The 19,214-nt window shown below is 35.4% G+C and overlaps 2 protein-coding genes across 7 annotated transcripts in view; both read left to right on the top strand.

Moving 5' to 3' along the window:
• The window catches only part of rskrb (ribosomal protein S6 kinase related b), a 32,380-nt gene extending 25,017 nt beyond the window's left edge, over positions 1–7,363 (top strand). For 3 of the 5 annotated variants that reach the window (XR_015520555.1, XR_015520554.1, XR_015520556.1), the window contains 3 exons: positions 793–903; positions 4,025–4,647; positions 6,169–7,363. Coding sequence is in view for 2 of the 5 variants with exons in the window: in XM_087301814.1 (XP_087157940.1) it covers positions 793–903; positions 4,025–4,363 (450 nt within the window). In the remaining 3 variants the exon portion in view is untranslated. Of the gene's footprint in view, positions 1–792; positions 904–4,024; positions 5,100–6,168 lie in introns of those variants that run through there. The other 2 variants (XM_087301814.1, XM_087301813.1) reach the window with 1 other exon arrangement.
• Positions 7,364–10,088: 2,725 nt separating this feature from the next.
• aldocb (aldolase, fructose-bisphosphate C, b) overlaps positions 10,089–19,214 on the top strand; it is a 29,958-nt gene continuing 20,832 nt past the window's right edge. Inside the window, exon 1 of one of the 2 annotated variants that reach the window (XM_087299332.1) lies at positions 10,089–10,151. The gene's annotated coding sequence lies outside the window, so the exon portion shown is untranslated. 2 annotated transcript variants of the gene reach the window in all.

The following is a 19,214-nucleotide window of genomic DNA, read 5'->3' as shown; positions in this document are numbered from 1 at the left end:
CATGTAGGAACACCTACCAAACTTGTTAACCCCATGTATTTCAGTGAAGGTTGATCAAACTTGCTATCTTATCATATTCTCAGAGATAGACGCTCATATATTTACACATTAGGATGTATATTCACAAATGAATGCCAAACACATTTTAGATTTAATTCTGTTCTAGAACCAATATGAATAAATAAATAAATAAATAAATAAATAAATAGACAATAAATAAATAAATAACCTTAAGATTACTTTAAAACTTAAAAACTTGTAGAACTTCATTCTACTGGGTTACATATATATATATATATATATATATATATATATATATATATATATATATATATATATATATATATATATATATATGTATGTATGTGTGTGTGTGTGTGTGTGTGTGTGTGTGTATATGTATATATATATGTGTGTATATATATGTGTGTGTGTGTGTATATGTGTGTGTGTATGTATGTGTATATATATATATATATATATATATATATATATATATATATATATATAAATGTGTATGTATATATATATATTTATATATATATATATATATATATATATATATATATATATATATATATATATATACATATATGTATATATAATTTACAATAAAAAAGTAAAGTAGCAAAAAAAAAAGAGCTTTATACATTTTATTTATGTATTTAATATTTTTCAAAATATATCTAAAATATTTAATTGCAAATGCCACGTTTTCATGTGTTTGTGTGGATCTTTTCTGCCAAGTCATTCTAAACCGCTCTCTCACCCTCCTGCCTGCGTTTGTCTCAGTTTCCTGTGCCTCCAGAGCCGGATCACTGTCTAATGCTGAGGAGAGTTCGCAGCTTCCCCTATGACATGCCAAAAACCTTCTCTCCTTCTTTTGCTCTCCTGCTTACAGAGGTGAGACCCACACACCTGCTGGGGTGCTTTATTTTCCTAAGCCAACAATGAATTGGCATCAGTTTGATCTCAGTTGTAAAACAGGTTATGTATATAGTATGTCTTTGTTTATGTATAAAATGAACATTGTGCATTATTCAGTGACTTTCTTAATTTTTTCATTTTAAAACTTCCATTACAAACTCCATCATTATCATTATTATTATTAATATTATTAATAAAGTGTGATGATGATAATGATTATACTTATAATTTATATAATAGTAATAGGACACCTTTACTATTAAAAACAGATTCAGATTTTAAAAATGATCCATGTTTACACAATGATGAAAATGAGCAGAAATGCTGTATTTTGTATGCCAGGTTGTCACCCTGATAAACTGTATGTGTAAGGAAGTTGCGGTGTGTGGAAGATATGTCTTACATATCTTATATGTTGGGACAGATTGTGAACAATGTCTACTCAAAGTCTACAAAATTCTGGTTTATACTCGACAAATCTGCTTGTTCGCTTGATTGTGCGCAGCGAATGTAACGTCATCAATGTGTTTGTGGAGGTTCGCTTTAGGTGGCGCGACATGATTTTGGCTGGCAGAGTGCATGATTTCTTTTTTGAGACTCGAGTGAACGGTTCGCGATGAGTTTGATTTGAGTTGAAATACTTGTAAGAGATTTTGTCGGAATCAGGTACACCTGTACAGACATATTTATGATCCGTGATCATAAAGATAACCAGATGATCAATAATTCTTGGCTAGAAATTGCAACAGCCGTGGGAAAGGAGGATTTTGTTTGGAAATTTTGTTAAATAAGTTTGTTAGAGCCAAAAGAGGCCATGGCAAAAGTGGAGACCCAGGTACACAATGACAGAAATATGTTCTCCACCAGTCACAGGTTTTACACTGATTTATATATTAAAATTTTTTATTTAAAACTATTTAATAGTTACAAAACTATCATTTAGGAACATTATTATTTCTTTGATAAATAGAAAGTAATATTTGAGCCAACAGTTTACAATATACAGATGCCCTGTTTTTCTAGGCTTTATTGTTGATAATGGTCAGGAATGTTGGATCATTATTGCCTTTTAAGCATAAGTAGAGGACAGAAACTAGCCCGACAGTAATGTGTCAATTGTGGAGTGGGCTAAATCTAAAAAAATACATATATATATTTTAGTAAGTGTTCTTTTTTTGCTTTTATTATTGACCTAATAAAAATATATTTGAGCAACCCATGTTCTGTTGTTATTAAATTTAATAAACTTGTTTATTATTCGGCGCCAATAGCCTAGTGGTTAGTGCGTCGAAACATAGCACCGAGGTGCTCTCTGCGACCCGAGTTCACACTCACACTTTCCTGTCTCTATATCTCCACTGTCCTATCAATAAAGGTGAAAACCCTAAACAATAAAAAAATTAAAAAATTAATAAACTTTAATAGGTAAAACTGTCCGAGATTTGACAAAAGTAAGTAATACATTAAAGTTTGATAAAAAAAAATCTTAAATGGTTATTAAAATCTTTATAATCATTAAAATAATTTATAATAAAAATAATTTGTTTAAAAATATTAAATGATATTAATGATATGATGTAGTTCCGGAAACTTTCTACTTCTCTGTTTATCTGTCTGATTTTATGGTGGGTTTATTTTGACCGCCTCCTGTCGTTTTAAAGAATATCACAGCGGTGAACGCAGCAAGTCGTCACCTTGGAATTATACGGTTCTATCTGCGTTCTGAATGATTTTGAGATAATGAGCTTCTAAGTTTTTGCATTCCAAATAGCAAACAGTATGTGTGTAACATTTGTTTTTTTTAATAAAAAGTCTTAAAATGTAAACAACATAAAAAAAACATCCCATAATGTAAATAAGTTGTCATTTAATAAGAATATGTCAACTCAATTTTGACAAAAATGTCAGATAGAATCTTATAATTTTAAGGTGATGAAGTATAAAAACCTTAAATATGGGACATTTTAAAGAAACACAACACTGAAGGCAATGCAATTTAAGTGCAAACACTATAAATGAAAAAGAAAACACTACAAAGCATGACCTCTTCATTCATTTTAAGGGTAAAAAAATACGCTTTGCGCTGTGGCGCATGGTCTAACAGGGTTCTGCTTATTCTCTTAATGAGTTATGGGTGTGTTTTGAGTATAACATGCATTAAACCAATCAGAGTCTCATCTCACATTGCCTTTAAGATTCAGTTGCTTGTAACGCCCATGAGTCCGTCCACAAAGTGGTGCAAATGGATTTGCTTTTTAAACAACATGGCGCAAAACAGGAAAATTAGAGTTGTGCTGGTCTGAAAATAGCAATATATCACGCCAAACATATCATGCTCCTTATTGCGCCAGGTGTATGATAGGACACTTAATAGCCATTGACTTTCAGATTAGGAAAAACAAATACTATGGAAGTCAGGGGTTACAGGTTTCCAACACTGTAAAAAATGAAGAATAGTTTGGTGTTTAGAACATAGGACTGCATGCTAGGGGAGTGCAATATTTATTTTATATGGTAATATCATAATTGTTATTTTAATGTGTGCCAGATGATAAATTAATATCACTCACTTTGCAAAAAAAATAAATCTGAATGAGATTTGTTCCTCAAATTAAAGTTTTTTTTTTTTTTTTTTGGACAAAAATGTCAGACAGAATCTTATAATTCTAAGGGGATGAAGTATAAAAATGTGAGATGCGTGTGCAGTCAGTGGAAGTGCATGATGCGGTGCCAGTGCTAGTTGAAAGTTTAAATCCAGCTTTATTCTGACACAGCGTCTTAAAAACGTGGTGCTCATGTGCGAGACACTGCAAAAGACTGGACACACAAGCGTTAACACTCATGCATATCTGCCATATACCTTTTAAAGCCAATTTCTACTTACCTGGTGCCTGTTTTAGGCAAACATATATTAAAAATTATTTACTGAAGGGATATTTTATCCTCATGTTTTTCCAAACTTCTATGAACCTCTTCCTTATAAATGTGGGACATTTTAAAGAAACAAGCAACACTGAAGCCAATACAATAAATGAAAAAGAAAACGCTACAAAGCCTGACCTCTTCATTCATTTGAACCCCTATATCTTCTCCTCAGCTACTTTGTAAGACTCCAGCACGTCGACTTCGGACACTGGAACGTTTCAAGCGGCAAACTTTTTTCCACGGCACACCGTTTGATTCCCATCTGCTGCAAAAGACGCCCATGGAGCTGATCCTGGAGCTGAAGAACCGGCCGGACCGCCCTGCCAAAGCCCGTCGAGGCCTGACCCTCGAGTCCTTCCCCAACTTTGACTGCGACTTCCTCTTGAGCTCTCCATGCACACCAGCAGCTCAAGACCTTTCCCCAACTCTGGCCAACATGGAGCGGGTGGAAGCGCTCTTGCAAAGCCACATACCTCAGGACGACCCTTCGCAAAGAGAAGTGTTCGTTTAACACTTTACATTTTACAAACCAAAATCTTTAGAACAATATGGAGACGGAATCTTCAGTGTATTTAAAGTGTATTTAGTTTTTATTGACACTCTTAATCCAACTCCTTACTTTTTGTTGAGACGTCTAGTGAAATGTGGCTCATAGTTCCTCATTTCCTGTCATGTTATTTGACTATTTTGTCCTCATTAATTTACCAGCACTGGATTTTCTTTAAACAAACATGTCGTAAATTCAGTTCTTCCCAAACTCTTAATGGCTTGAAAGCTACACAAACCCTCAGGGACGTCTTTTAAAGCTAAAACGATCAAATTGTGACTTATTTCCTAAGCTCTAAACCTCAGCCCTGTGAAAAAAAGCTTTGTTAACGTGAATCTCTGATGAATCCCAAAACTGGATTCCTATACTTCTATACATTCAGCATGTGGTGCGTTGAATTTGCATACCAATCTCAGCCTAAAGCCCAAAGAATGCTTCAGTTTTATGAGTATGTTAGCAAAAACACGACCTTTAAAAGAGGTAGTTCACACCAAAATGATACTGTACTCATTATTTACTCACCCAGTATTATTATTCTATTCAACACTAAGGGCTCTATTTTAACAATCTAGGCGCAAAGTCTAAAGTGCATGACTTAAAATAACAGAAGTGGATTGGGACATGCCTTTAATCCTTTTAAGGGTTGAAAAATACGCTTTGCGCTGCAACGCATGGTCTAACAGGGTTGTGCTTATTCTCTTAATGAGTTATGGGTTTGTTTTAAGCATAACGTGCATTAAACCAATCAGAGTATCATCTCACATTCCCTTTAAGATTCAGTTGCTTCGGGCACATTTGCTATTTACATGGCAAACTAATAAGTGGAAAAACTGAATGGACAAACTGAACGCTTCACTAGTGAGAAAACAGTTTAACAGACCATCTGTGCAAAGATAAAGAATGAGCCTCCTCCATTCGGCTTCTTTACTTTCTTTTTACTTTTACTCTTTACTCCTTTACTTTCGGGGATGAGGAAACGGTGTTGTACGCACTCCACTAAAGACAATTATTAGCCTACATATTTAATTTTGTTTGTTAAGCGCAAGGATTTGTTTCAAAACTGTTTCTAAATTCAGTTTTAATTTCCAGCAAATAAATAAATAAACAATAATAACGAAGTGGCGAGGCAGTGGAACAGTAGGTAGTGCTGTCGCCTCAAAGCAAAAAGGTCGCTGGTTCAAACCTCGGCTCAGTTGGAGTGAATGTGTGTGTGGATGTTTCCCAGGGATGGGTTGCGGCTGGAAGGGCATCCGCTGCGTAAAAACTTGCTGGATAAGTTGGCGGTTCATTCTGCTGTGGCGACCCCGGATAAATAAAGGGACTAAGCCGACAAGAAAATGAATGATAATAACGAAGTGTGATCAAAAATACACAAAGTTATATCCAAATACACATCCTATTCTTATTCCCCATATGTCAAAACCTGACAAATGGACAAATCTAAACTTGATTTTATTGAAATAAATATAAATATGCATATAATAAAAAATTCTGCTAATAGTAATAATGTTATACAAATGCTAATTGTCATAATAATCTGGAAAAGCCCCCCGAGATAAAGAAGGCATGGGGGCTGTGGTTTTTATATTTATAGACCAGGGGTATCCAAACTCGGTCCTGGAGGGCCGGTGTCCTGGAGAGTTTAGCTCCAACCCTAATCAAACACACCTGAACCAGCTAATCAAGCTCTTACTATATATACTAGACACTTCCTGGCAGGTGTGTTGAAGCGAGTTGGAGAAAAACTGTCCAGGACACCGGCCCTCCAGGACCGAGTTTGGACACTCCTGTTATAGACGATACAACTTTTTTTTTCGTATGTAACGCCCATGAGTCCGTCCACAAAGTGATGCAAATGGATTTGCTTTTTAAGCAACATAGCGCAAAACGGAAAAATTACAGTTGCACTGGTCTGAAAATAGCAATATATCACGTCAAACACATCTTGCTCCTTATTGCGCCAGGTGTATGATAGGGCACTTAATAGCCATTGACTTCCAGATTAGGAAAAATAAATCCTATGGAAGTCAGGGGTTACAGGTTTCCAACACTGTAAAAAATGAAGAATACTTTGGCCTTTAGAAAATAGGACTGCATGCTAAGGGAGTGCAATATTTATCTTAAATGGTAATATCATAATTGTTATTTTATTGTGTGCGAGATGATAAAATTTTGAACAAATTCATTTATCCATTTGTTTTCTTCTCTGCTTAGTCGCTTTATTAATCTGTGGTCGCCACAGCGGAATGAACCAACCTTCCAGCCACAACCAATCACTGGGAAACATCCATACACACTCATTCACACACACTCATAAACAACAGTCATACATAGTGTACGGCTCATACATTTAGAAAATTTTAGCACACCCAATTCACCTGTAAAAAAATAAATAAATAAAAAATTCACCTGTAACACATGTTTTTGGACTGGGGGGAGCTGTAGCACCCGGAGGAAACCCACGTGAACACTCGGAGAACGTGCAAATTCTACACAGAAACGCCAACTGACCCAGCCGAGGCTCGAACCAGTGACCTTCTTGCTGTGAGGCGAACATGCCACCCATTGCGCCAAAATAATAGTGAATTATTTGAGAAAATTATTTAGTGGTCCATTCATAAACACATCCAAAAATCTCATGCTCTACATTTGAATTTGTTATTTATTAACGAGACAAACACCAATAAATGCCATCAAGCGTGCTTTACTTGGGTTTATCAACAACGTGATCACAACAAAACATCACATCACACGGCTTAAATAGTTGTCAAGAACCAATGAGATGACAGACCAACAACTAATCATTGCAAACACACAATATCCCAATACACCACAGAACTTGTACTTCATGGGTTTTAAAAAATATTTCTTCTTTATAATATGAAGTAAGCTCATTTATAAGATTGTTCTAGAACTTCCAATTCATTTGGCTATGAGGAAATGATTAATAAATGATCAAACTATTGTGTTTATGGCGATACATAAAAAATGTAAATAATATAACTTGAAAATAGGGGCAACGCAGTGTCGCAGTAGGTAGTGCTGTCTCCTCACAGCAAGAAGGTCGCTGGTTTGAGCCTCGGCTGGGTCAGTTGGCGTTTCTGTGTGGAGTTTGCATGTTCTCCCTGCGTTAGCGTGGGTTTCCTCCGGGTGCTTCGATTTCCCCCACTGTCCAAAGACATGCGGTACAGGTGAATTGGGTAGGCTAAATAGTCCTTCAAGAGTTCACACTTAGCTGATGATTAATTATAAAAGCTTGTTTGGCATGCTGTCCCGGGAGAGAGCCCTGAGCTCATGAGATCTTCGAGCCCAGGGCTCCTTCCCGTTGCAAGGCTGGAGGGGAGTTTGAGCTCAGGTAGATCTCGAGAACTCCCCTGCTGTAGCAAGTGATTGCTCTTGAAAATAACTACGTACTAGAAGCGTGTCTGTGGTGCCAATTTGGATTGTTCAATTGACTTAATTGCATGTTTTTTGGCGGTGGGAGGAAACGGGGAACCCGGAGGAAACACACGTGTACACGGGGAGAAGTGCAAACTCCACACAGAAATGTCTGCTAGTTTGGTAAAGCCAGGAACCAGAGACATTCTTGCTGTGAGGCAACAGTGCTACGCACTGGGCCACCGTGTCACCCGTCTAAGAAGGAGGAGTAGGGGAGGAAGGGGGGACCCTTCAAAACGAAGATAGCAGTGGAATAAAACCCAGGGTATTTATAGTAGTTTAGGAGTCATCTGATTGGAGCATAGTGAATTGGATAATGTGGATCCAGCCGCTAGCAATCATAAGCACGTGATCCTCTCGAAATTTGTTTATACATAAACTTCACGTAGTGTGTGTATGAGTGTGTATGGATGTTTCCCAAAGATGGGTTGCAGCTGAAAGGGCATCCGCTGCATAGAACACATGCTGGATAAGTTGGCGGTTCATTCCGCTGTGGCGACCCCGGATTAATAAAGTGACTAAGCTGAAAAGAAAATGAATGAATGAACTAAAAATTACAAGTTTGCAACAGAGTGGCACGGTACTCAGTGGTTAGCACTGTCGCCTCATAGCAAGAAGGTCGAAGAACCAGTTGGCATTTCAGTGTGGAGTTCGCATGTTCTCCCCATGTTCACGTGGGTTTCCTTCTGGTGCTCCGGTTTTCCCCACAGTCCAAAAACATGCAGTATAGGTGAATTGAATAAACTAATTTGGCCGTAGTGTATGAATGAGTGTGTACGGGTGTTTCCCAATACTGGGTTGCGTCTGAAAGATGTATGTAAAACATACGCTAGAATAGTTGACGATTCATTCCACTGTGATGACCTCTGAAATAGAGACTAAGCCGAAGAAAAAAGAATGAATGAAGTTTGCAACATCATGTAGCATAACAAGCTGTTTTTACAAGAACTAAAAAATCAATGGAAGTGAATGAGATTAGAAGTATTGAGGCAATCAGGTTCCAATGGCTTATGTGAAAGAATAAGATAAATAGCAGGGAAATTTGCAGTTCTGTAAACAACTACGTACTTGTTTTGTTTTTAAATGTATCAGTGGTTATAAACCAGTCATGTGAATGAATGAAGCACACATTAAAGCTATAGTTGCCTTTGACTTCCACACTCGTTTTTGTTCCTACTATGGATGTTAATGGCTGCTTTTTCACCACCATTTCAGAATATCTTTTTGGGATTTAACAGAAGAAATTAATTCAAGTTTATAATCACTTGAGTGTGAGAAAATGGTAAGGAAATTTTTCCTTTTTGGGTGAACTACCCCTTTTAAACTATCCCAAATAATTATTTCCATGACAGGTCCAATGCAGTCATTGTACCGGTACAAAAACACATACTTTAATTATCATGATCAACCCCTACTCAAAGACTGTAAAAACTGCATGCATCCCCTACTGCACGCATGCTTATAATAACATTAGCATCGCTGTACTCATCCTAGCATTAGCATAAAGACGGAAGCATACTTTGGGCTTAAAGGATACTCTGGGAAGTGAACTGTGGTTATGTGCTGTAATCATTTTCCTATTGGCTTTATTGTTCCTGCTGTCATTGTAAGCCCTGCTGAGGGCCTGTTTGGACCAATGCCCATGTATGCACGAATAACCTTCCTAAAATGTCCTTTCTTGTTTTACACCTAGATTGCCTGACACCAGGGATCCTTTATTAAATACTAACTAAAGAAAAGGGAAACAATGCAGTAAAATGTGTGTTTATTAATATTGCGATTATGTTGTTATTTCTAAATGCAAAATACTGCAATATTAGCATCTTCCATTATTCGTTAACAATCTCTCATATTTATGTAATATAGGTTTTAATAATAAATAAAATAGTTATTTATGTACAAAATATTTCTAAAACACTTTTTCATTAGTACAAGGAACCTTTTGTTTCTATATAACCCTTATTTCTTAGGTTTGTGTATATTGCATGTTTTTCTAAAGGAAAAATGGTTATGCAAATATTAATCTACATTGTGCACAGAATAACTAGCTGCGTTTTTAATTTGACTCTCAAAGGCCTACGTGCTAGTACAACACACCTCGTCCGATGTGATGTTGACGCTAGCAGTGACGCTCGACTCGAGCCAGGTCACTTTAAAGGTTCATGAATATTCAACGTTATTACAAGAAGGTCGTGACCAAAGCCACGCCCCATATGTGGGTTGATTTTTCTAAGCGGTCACGTTGCGTTGCGGCATTGTAACGGGAGGCTTTCGACAGCAGTGCAGCATTTACATCCCTCTCTCTCCTAAGCAGGTAAGATATTGAATTCTTCATTTATAACTAAATATACACAATTATGGGGATAATGTAGCTTAGTTTGAATGACTTGTCATTTCACTGTTTTGTAAACAATCATTTAAATGAGGTTCAATATTTTTAATTCGTTTAAAATTTTATTTATTGTATGAAGTTTCAGCAGTGGAACAAATCTTATGTGCCAGATATCAAATATTAAAGTTAATACGTATCATCCGACAGGTGGTTGTCTGATAAGGCCTTCATCACAGTCTGAATAAAACTTAAACAAGTGTTTACATCAGACATATCCATAACATAAACATATTGTAGTTTCGTAATTTATCTGTAAAGTATTCATATTTAAGGTTTATACTTTAAAAAAACTCTTACATAAAGAGATAAACATCATAATGTTGACATTCATGACATTCAATGTCACCCTGAGCAGGGGTGAAGACTCATTACATCATCATCCTCATCCTTTTCCGTATGTTTGTTTAGAAAACGGCTAACAGAAAACTGGCAAGCCGAACCCATTGTTACACTGTTTACTTCACTAAAAATGCTAATAACGGCCTCATATGCATCTATAGAGATCGATACAGCATCTCGGATGCGGCAGATGTCTACTGAAGGGAGTGTGGCTGATCCGCACGTAGGCATTTCCCTCATCACTAACGTTATAGCTTTAGCCTAGCTGAGATGTGCTAATATTATGTTCTTTAAATGTTTTAAATGCATCCTTACTACATAGGAAGATGTCCGGAAATCATATTAAAATGACGCACATCTAAATGAAGGCGTGTCAGAGATGTTTTTTTATGTCAAATGTCCCCATCGGTCGCGTTTACATTCTACTTTTACTGCTACGCAACTAGAACGCTCGCTCGCGTTGCGTCATCGCGTGGAAGAAGGTTTCTACTGAATCACGCGCTGACCATCATCATCATCATCATCATCTTCCTGTTGCGTCGTGTAGACGTGCTGAAGATGGTGTCTCTCCTCACTCAGGACACCGCAGGTACGCGTGTAGTGTTGCTCAAGGTTAGACGAACTAAGCTGATGATGAAGACTAAGCCCAGGATGTACAGTCCTCTAAATTGTGTACTTGGCTAATTTGACCTTCTCTATTGTGTTTTTTTTCTTTGTATTTTTTGATGTCGTTGAATTTTCCAATGCTAATTTTTTTTGAAGATTATATGACATTTGTAGAGCTTATTATTGGGGTTTTTTTAGTTACTTGTCTCCATAGAAAAAATTATTTTAGAGTGGTTTTATTGAAAATTAATTAAAAGTTCAATATAGTGCATTAGTCCCCACCCGTTTTCCCCATTTTTTTTTTCTTATGAAGATTTTTTTCTAGCATTAGCCATTAACCAAACCAACCATTAATGGATAAAAAAAATCTAAATATTACAGACATGCTATTGAAGCAAAGTACTATGAAAATCAGCAGGAAGGCTGTGGTAAAAGATGATGTGCTTTATGGCTTTAATAGTGAAAAAAAATAAAGAGTTCATTTAAAGATGATGGTTGTGGAGACAGCCTTTTTAAAGTATCAATTTTATTGCAATATATGCATATCTGTGCATATATTTCAGTCATTTTTAGTGTGTCACATTACATTATTTGTGGTGCAATGTGAGACAGGGCGGGGCTGCAAGTATCTTTATTTTAAACTTTTGCTAGCTGCAATTGGTGGGGTTTCTCATACAGCATTTCAGGTAATGTATTTTTAAAAGCACACATTTTGTTAATAAACAAAAGAATGACTTTCATTAAAGCATATACAGTGCTCAGCATAAATGAGTACACCCCATTTTAAAAATGAATATTTTTATCCCTTTCTCAGTAAATACAGGTTCTATTTTGGTGTGTTTGAACAAGACATATTAATTGAACAGAAATATTTATTAAAAATAATATTTTAGTCACCAAACATCTTTGGAAATAGAAAGAGAATACATTTAAATTCATACAAATTGTTGGAAAAAATTACAAACTATAAAAATTTAAACAAAATAAATAAAAAAATTAGTTTCTCTTGAATTGCAATTTTTTTTTAAATTAAAAGAATATTTAAACTGTAATTTTTTTCCCCCTAACATATACATTTGAGATCATTTTGGACTCTTATGCATTATTTTGTTATATTAGATCCAGATTTGGCTTCAGTACTGACTAATCTAATGTATATGCACAAATTTAATATTGTAAAGCTTTCTAAATAAATTATTAATCTAAATTAGAGATTTGTGAGGGGTGTACTCATATGCTGAGCACTGTACAATTGACAACCAGCTTCATTTTCAATCATCAAATTCACTTATTTCATTACACATTATTTTTATTATTGTTATTGTTATTAATTTCATTGTCAATAGTTTTATTTTGTATTCTTTTTCATCAAGTCAAAATAGAGATACAACAGTTCTCCACCAACCAAACCAACAATCAATCTGGTTAGCGAAATGGAGAAAATCAATGGGAAAGATGCTTCCTCAAGAAAGATCGATGACAAATGATATACAGATTGATTCAATAAGATGTTACTTAAATGTCTTCCTCTAAAATTCAACAATACTACCTGCAAACTTTAATTTCAACAAAAAAATAATCAAAATCATTCTGCATTGTATGTGCAGGGGTAAAGGGGACAGCAGGGATTGGAAAGGGTTTTTTTCTTCTTTCTCAATAACTGATTATAGCTTTTAATCATGCTATTTTTAGCTTGTATATTTAAGCACCACTGCAGATTGATGCCTTTAGCCATTAATTTGGTTTAGTGTGTGATTTGTTTGGAGACAGTCAGGAATTAAGAGTGTACATTATTTAGAAGTGTCTAAATTGTGTCATTATGACTCATCAAAATGTTGCTTTAGAATGTCTGACTGCCGTTATAATTGACAAGCGAATGCCATTCTCAATAGACTCAGAGCTTGCAGTTGACTATGGAATGCCACAGTAGAGTATCTTACACTGGCAAGCAGTCTAAATAATGGATAAAACTCCACCCTGTTCCCATTAGTGTATACAGGACTCTGACAGTTTAGGATACAAATAAGAACATAATTTAAATTACATTCAAATCCCAATGGCAAATAATGAATTAATATATACAGTAGGTCAATATTTTCAATTATTAAATTTAATTATTGTTACCACATAATTGATATATTGACCTGTAGTGCAGAATAGTTTGCAACTTGTGGTTAGTCAAGATCCTTTATATTTCATCATTTCTTTCACTGGGTTTTTCAGTGTTATGCAAAAGCACTACTGTATGAACAGACCTATGTCATGTGTCTGACGAGGGAAAGCAAATGAAAAAAAAAGGTCATATGTGTTTTGAAACGCCAGAAACTATTCCAGTATGAATACCTTGTTTTGGTGCCTGTTTTCAAAATATATCCTGTACAGATCATATGTTTGGACATGTCAGCCAAATCTTGTCAGCGCTTACAATATGAAAGCAGTGCAATCAAATGTATTTTTGACTCCCTCTAAAAGTGGTTAAAGCTCAATGTTTTAGATCTCATAATATTTACATACTGTTTTAGAAGTAATTTACTTATGATTGGATTGATGAAAACACACCAAAGGACCTATCACATGGTGTGATTTATTGCTATTTTTAGACCAGCGCAACAGTAATTTTCATGTTTTGTGCCACGTTGTTTACATGGCAAATCCCTTTGTGGGCTCATGGGTGTGCTGGTCTAAAAAGGAGGTGTGTTCAGGCGTATTGTTGACTCGTTGCTATTTTGAGGAAATGAAATAGATACTGCCATTGACCAACTAAAAGCTGATTTAAAGTCCAGCACAAAGTATGTTAGTTTTGCGCCTATGCAAGTCCAAACGCTGACACAGAATACTTCATACACGTAGGATGTACAGCAATACACAAATATCTTTACATATTAAAAAAAAATTAAAGAATTTAAATATTATAAAAATATTTTTTTCTACATAAATATAAAAACCACTGCCTCCATGCCTCATCTCGGGGGCTTTTTCAGTTTATTATCAACAATTTGCATTTGTATAATGTTATTATTATCAGCAGTATTATTTGTTATGTGCATATTTATATTTGTTAAAAAAAAACTAGTTTAGATTTTCCACCTGTCGGGTTTTGGAGACGTATACATCACCATATGGGGCATAAGAATAGCACGTGTGTTTGGATAGAACTCAAGTTTTTACACCACTTCGTTATTATTATTAATTTATGCATTTGTTGAAAATTAAAACTGAATTTAAATAACGGTTTTGAAACAAATCTTTGCGCTTAACAAATGAAATTAAATATGTAGACTAATGGATGTCCTCAGTGGAGTGAGTTTCCACCATTTCCTTATCCACAAAAGTAAAGGAGTAAAGTAAAGAGTAAAAGTAAAGAGGCCAAATAGAGGAGGCTCATTCTTTATCCTTAAGCTGCAGATGGTCTGTTTAACTGTTTTCTTGCCAGTGAAGCATTCAGTTTTTTCCACTTACAAAGTCTGCCATGTAAACAGTACATGTGTCATGGTGTGACGCGACTGACTCTTAAAGGGAGTGTGAAATGAGACTCTGACTGGTTTAATGCACGTTATGCTCAAAACACAACCATAACCCATTAAGAAAACAAGCACAACCCTGTTAGACCAAAGCATATTTTTCCCTCCTTAAAGTAGCATAAGTGCATTTGGACACGCCCCTAATGTTTTTGTGCCATGTGCTTTAGACTTTGCGCCTTGATCATTAAAATAGAGCCCAAAGTGTATTTGTTGCCTTTTAACTAATGAAATTTAATACACAAAAGGTTTTGACTTTGTTCTATGTAAGATTGTGAGCCAATTGAATATGGAATTCACTTTGAATTAGTCCCAGAGGACAGACACCTCTCCATTAAGGGTCATTGATTGTGGTCATTCTTCAGAATGATCTCTGTTTGCCTTTTGTTTGCAACACATTGTCAATGAAGGCAGTGTTAGCATTAGCATTGATCAAAGTAAAACCAGTCGTTGAAGAATCCTGCAGTCAGTGAAACCGAAATTAGCTTTAGCATTTCTCATAGTAAAACCAGTCACTGAAGACTCCTACAGAGTGAAGGAATGGAAGGACGTGCCATAACACATCCCTAGCAAATCTTTGGAATTGTGTGATGAATGAAGTGAGCAGTCTCCGCTGTGGAAACTTCCACTGAATCTCATTCATTCACAGAGACATCACTTCAGCAATACTGTCAGAAAACCATTGACTAGCGAGGATTTAGAGGAACAAGAGCTTCTTCAAAAGCAACAGACATGTTTACTAAATAAACATCTATACTAAATTATTTTTGGTAATGTATTCATTAATTAAGTGCAAAATCTCAGAATACAAATATTTTTTGTATTATTTAATGGATTCAGTGCATGAACTGGTGTGTTTAGGGTCAGCGCACATCCAACTGTGATTTATATATAAACAGAGCAGCCGGTTTGTTCTGGTTTCAGCTCAGTCCATTATCCACAGGGAGAGGGGAGCCAAGAAATGCAATGAATGCACAAACATTGAAAGATAAATATGTTTTAAAACTTAAAAGCTTATTTTTTAATATCTGCGGTTTCATTAGACATTATATTTAATGAATAAGAAATTCTAAATTAAAATATAAAGCTTGAATGCAGTTCTACTTTGGTGAGTCAAAAACACTTAAAGATTCATTTATGTTACTATTAATAGTAGTAATAATAGTAAATGTCACAATAATAATAATTTTGTTATTTTGATTTCTGCATTAATCAGGGTTTACTTAAAGTCAATCCACGGACATAAAAAAATTTAATTCGCTAAAATAAAATATGAAAACTTAAAACTTGGTAATTCTTACGTTTACTATAAATTAGTGGTGTAACATATCACAACTCTCGGGGTTTGGATCACATTATGGTTTTTGAATCATGGATTGGACCATTTTTCGGATCAGCCAAAAAGAGGAGAAAACAAATGTAATCGGCTTTCCATTTATTACAAAAACAGTACTGCAAGGCACTTTTGGTCTTAAACAAAACAGAACAGAGAACCTGTAATTTTATTAAGAAATAAAATGAAGAAATAATCAGCTGAACAAAAATAAATAGTAAAATATTCAGTACTGTGATAAATTAACTGTTACTGTTGCTGATTACGTTAAATGTAGAAATCTAAAATTATAGTTTGTACAAGCCATATTTATTTTTATTCTCATTTTCAATAAATGATTCAGTTATTTACTCATGAACCTTCATGTTTCATTGCTAGATGGATTATTTTTAAAGAATTATTCAATAGCATATTTTTGATGGCTGGTTGTCGCCACCTTTTGGTTAAATAATGTAATTGCTGCTTACAACTTTCATTATGATATTAAAATGATATGATTTCTATCATAAACATCAGTGGTTTTATATAAACTATAAACTGTTATCCCAGTACTTCTTTGTTTTCCTAAAAAGACTAAAGATTGAAACTTATTCTTGATTTTCGTGTTTTTCAAACACAGATTTAAATGCAGCGATTTCAAAGGATAATTAAACGTATGCAAATCACCATCATTTATCATTTGTGTTGCGTGGTTGTTGAGATCCTTCTAATGAGCAATCGTGCAGCTTACACTGAATGCATTAATGCAGGCAAAACATGAAGTGACAGAAAACACCTTTAATAACCTGAGAAACCCACCACTACATCCCGAATAACCTACCACAACTGCTTCAGCCATCGTACAGGAAAGCCTAAATGCTTTCATACATGTGATTTGATTGATGTGAGAGGCGATCTCTCTGTGATCGTTAATCATGATGGTTTAGTTATAAACAAAGACAAAAATGATTGAAATGACAAAACAACAGATTTTACTAAAATGGAAAACAAAGTAATTCAACTTGTTAAACAACAAAAGTGTGTAAAAGTGGTGACTAAAATAGCACCATGTATTAAAAAAAAGAATGTTAAAGTATGCTGAAGTGCCCTTTTAAATGAAATGCTGTGTCAACCCAGCATTCTGAAAAGATGTAGCCTCAGACAGTGGGTCGTGTCTAATGGGGATTGACAGCAGAGATTAGAGCAGTGTGATTACATAACAGCAGCAGAAAACACTCGTTATGCAGGCAGTTCTGCCTCACTGAAGAGCTGTAAAGGCGAGTGGGCAGGAATATTAATCAAACCCTTTTAGATGCTGTGAATAATGGGCCACGCAGCTTTGTTTATTCGTGACCAGCACTCAGATGTTTCCAGGAGACGGTGGGCTGTTTTGTGTGACTTTCTTTTGGTGAAAGACTGTTTCAGAGCTGCTGGGAGCAAAGCCAGATTCTCATACAAGTCAGAAACTGATTCCCAAGTCTAGAGCTGTAGTATATGTGACCCTGGACCGCAAAAGCTTAATATGTCCGTCTTACATATATTGTATGTAATACATTGTGTAGTTCAAAATGATCAGTTTTATTTTGTGCCAAAAATCACCTGAAAATTAAGCAAAGTTCAGCTTCCATGAAGACTTTATATATATATATATATATATATATATATATATATATATATATATATATACAGGGCTCAACAATAAGGACTGCCCGGTGGCGAGTGGCCAGCGTGAAAGACACTCGGGACAGTAGACAGGATTGTTACTGGCCCCTATCGGCCAGTAACGATGAGAATGTTTTTTTTTTTGTTTGTTTTTTTGTAACCTGGTAACAACCAGTACAGTGAAAAGATGGCAACATGGTGGCAAATTTAAACAATGAGGCTAAAAGAAAACGTTTCTAAAGGCTTAGAAGCAGACCATTACATGGGTACAAAATTAAGAAACTGAAAAAAAGAACAAACAAAAAAACAGTTGTCAGTTTGGCAAGCCATTTTTATAAAAAAGTTATTTAGAATTGCATTAAAACACCAGCACATGTTTCATACTGCTCTTTCATTTGAAAAAATCTTGAATCTTGAATTTTGCTCATTATACATTTATTAACATATTTAAAATGTTTAAATTCTAGATTCACAGGCATAATTTTGCCACTATTTAAAATATGTGGCTAAGAAATAGCTATTAACTTTTTAGTTTTTTTGGTGGGGCTAGTGAAAATTTTGACAGGGCAAGTAAAAATCTTAAGCAATGGCCCGATCGGAACCGTATAAAAAATCATTAGCGTTGAACCCTGTATATATAAAGTATTTTTTTTAAATATTAAATATTAAAGTATCTTTTTTAAGTATTTCCCAAATGATGTTTAACAGAGCACAGAAATTTTCACAGTATGTCTGATAATATTTTTTGTTCTGGAGAAAGTCTTATTTGTTTTATTTCTACTAGAATAAAAGCAGCTTTTAATTTTTAAAAAACCATTTCAAGAGTTCACACTTAGCTGATGATCTATCAAGGAATCCTCGAGCCCGGGGCTTCCTCCCGTTGGCAGAGCAAGAGGGGAGCCTGAGCTCGGTGGATTTCAGAACTCCCCGGCTGCGGTAGCTAAGGGAACACATGAGAAAAGGGGTTAGACAAGTGCTTGATTGTTATGCATGTTGTATATCTTTGGATGGTGGGAGGAAACCGGAGAACCCGGGGAAAACCCACGCGAACACGGGGAGGATATACAAACTCCTCACAAAAACAACTACCGGCCTGGCAGGACCAGGGCTGGCAGTGGTCTTGCTGTGGGGCTCACAGTGCTAACCACTGGGCCGCCGTGCCGCCCGATCAGTGGTGAAGGAGGAAAATAGGGAAGGAAGGGGGGTTTCTTCCAAACAAAGATAAATTGGACTGAAAACTGTGGTTAATTATAGTAGCTAAGGGCTCGTATGATTGGAAGATAGGGATTAGCTAATACGAGACCGGCCGTGATAAATCATAAGCACGTGATCCTCTCGAAATTAGTTTATGAATAAACTTCACTTCAAGGAAAAAATTATTAATCCCTATAGGCAAATTTGTTTCGATAGTCTACAGAACAAACCATCATTATACAATTACTTGCCTAATTAGCCTAACCTGCCTAGTTAACCTAATTATCCCAGTTAAGCCTTTAAATGTCACTTTAAGCTGTATAGAAGTGTATTGAAAAATATCTAGTCAAATAT

The sequence above is a fragment of the Danio rerio genome, chromosome 21 (assembly GCF_052040795.2).
Source record: "Danio rerio strain M-AB ecotype USA chromosome 21, GRCz13ab, whole genome shotgun sequence".
Classification (NCBI taxonomy): domain Eukaryota; kingdom Metazoa; phylum Chordata; class Actinopteri; order Cypriniformes; family Danionidae; genus Danio; species Danio rerio.
Note: the sequence above shows the minus strand (reverse complement) of the source record. Positions and strands in the feature narration are given on the sequence as shown.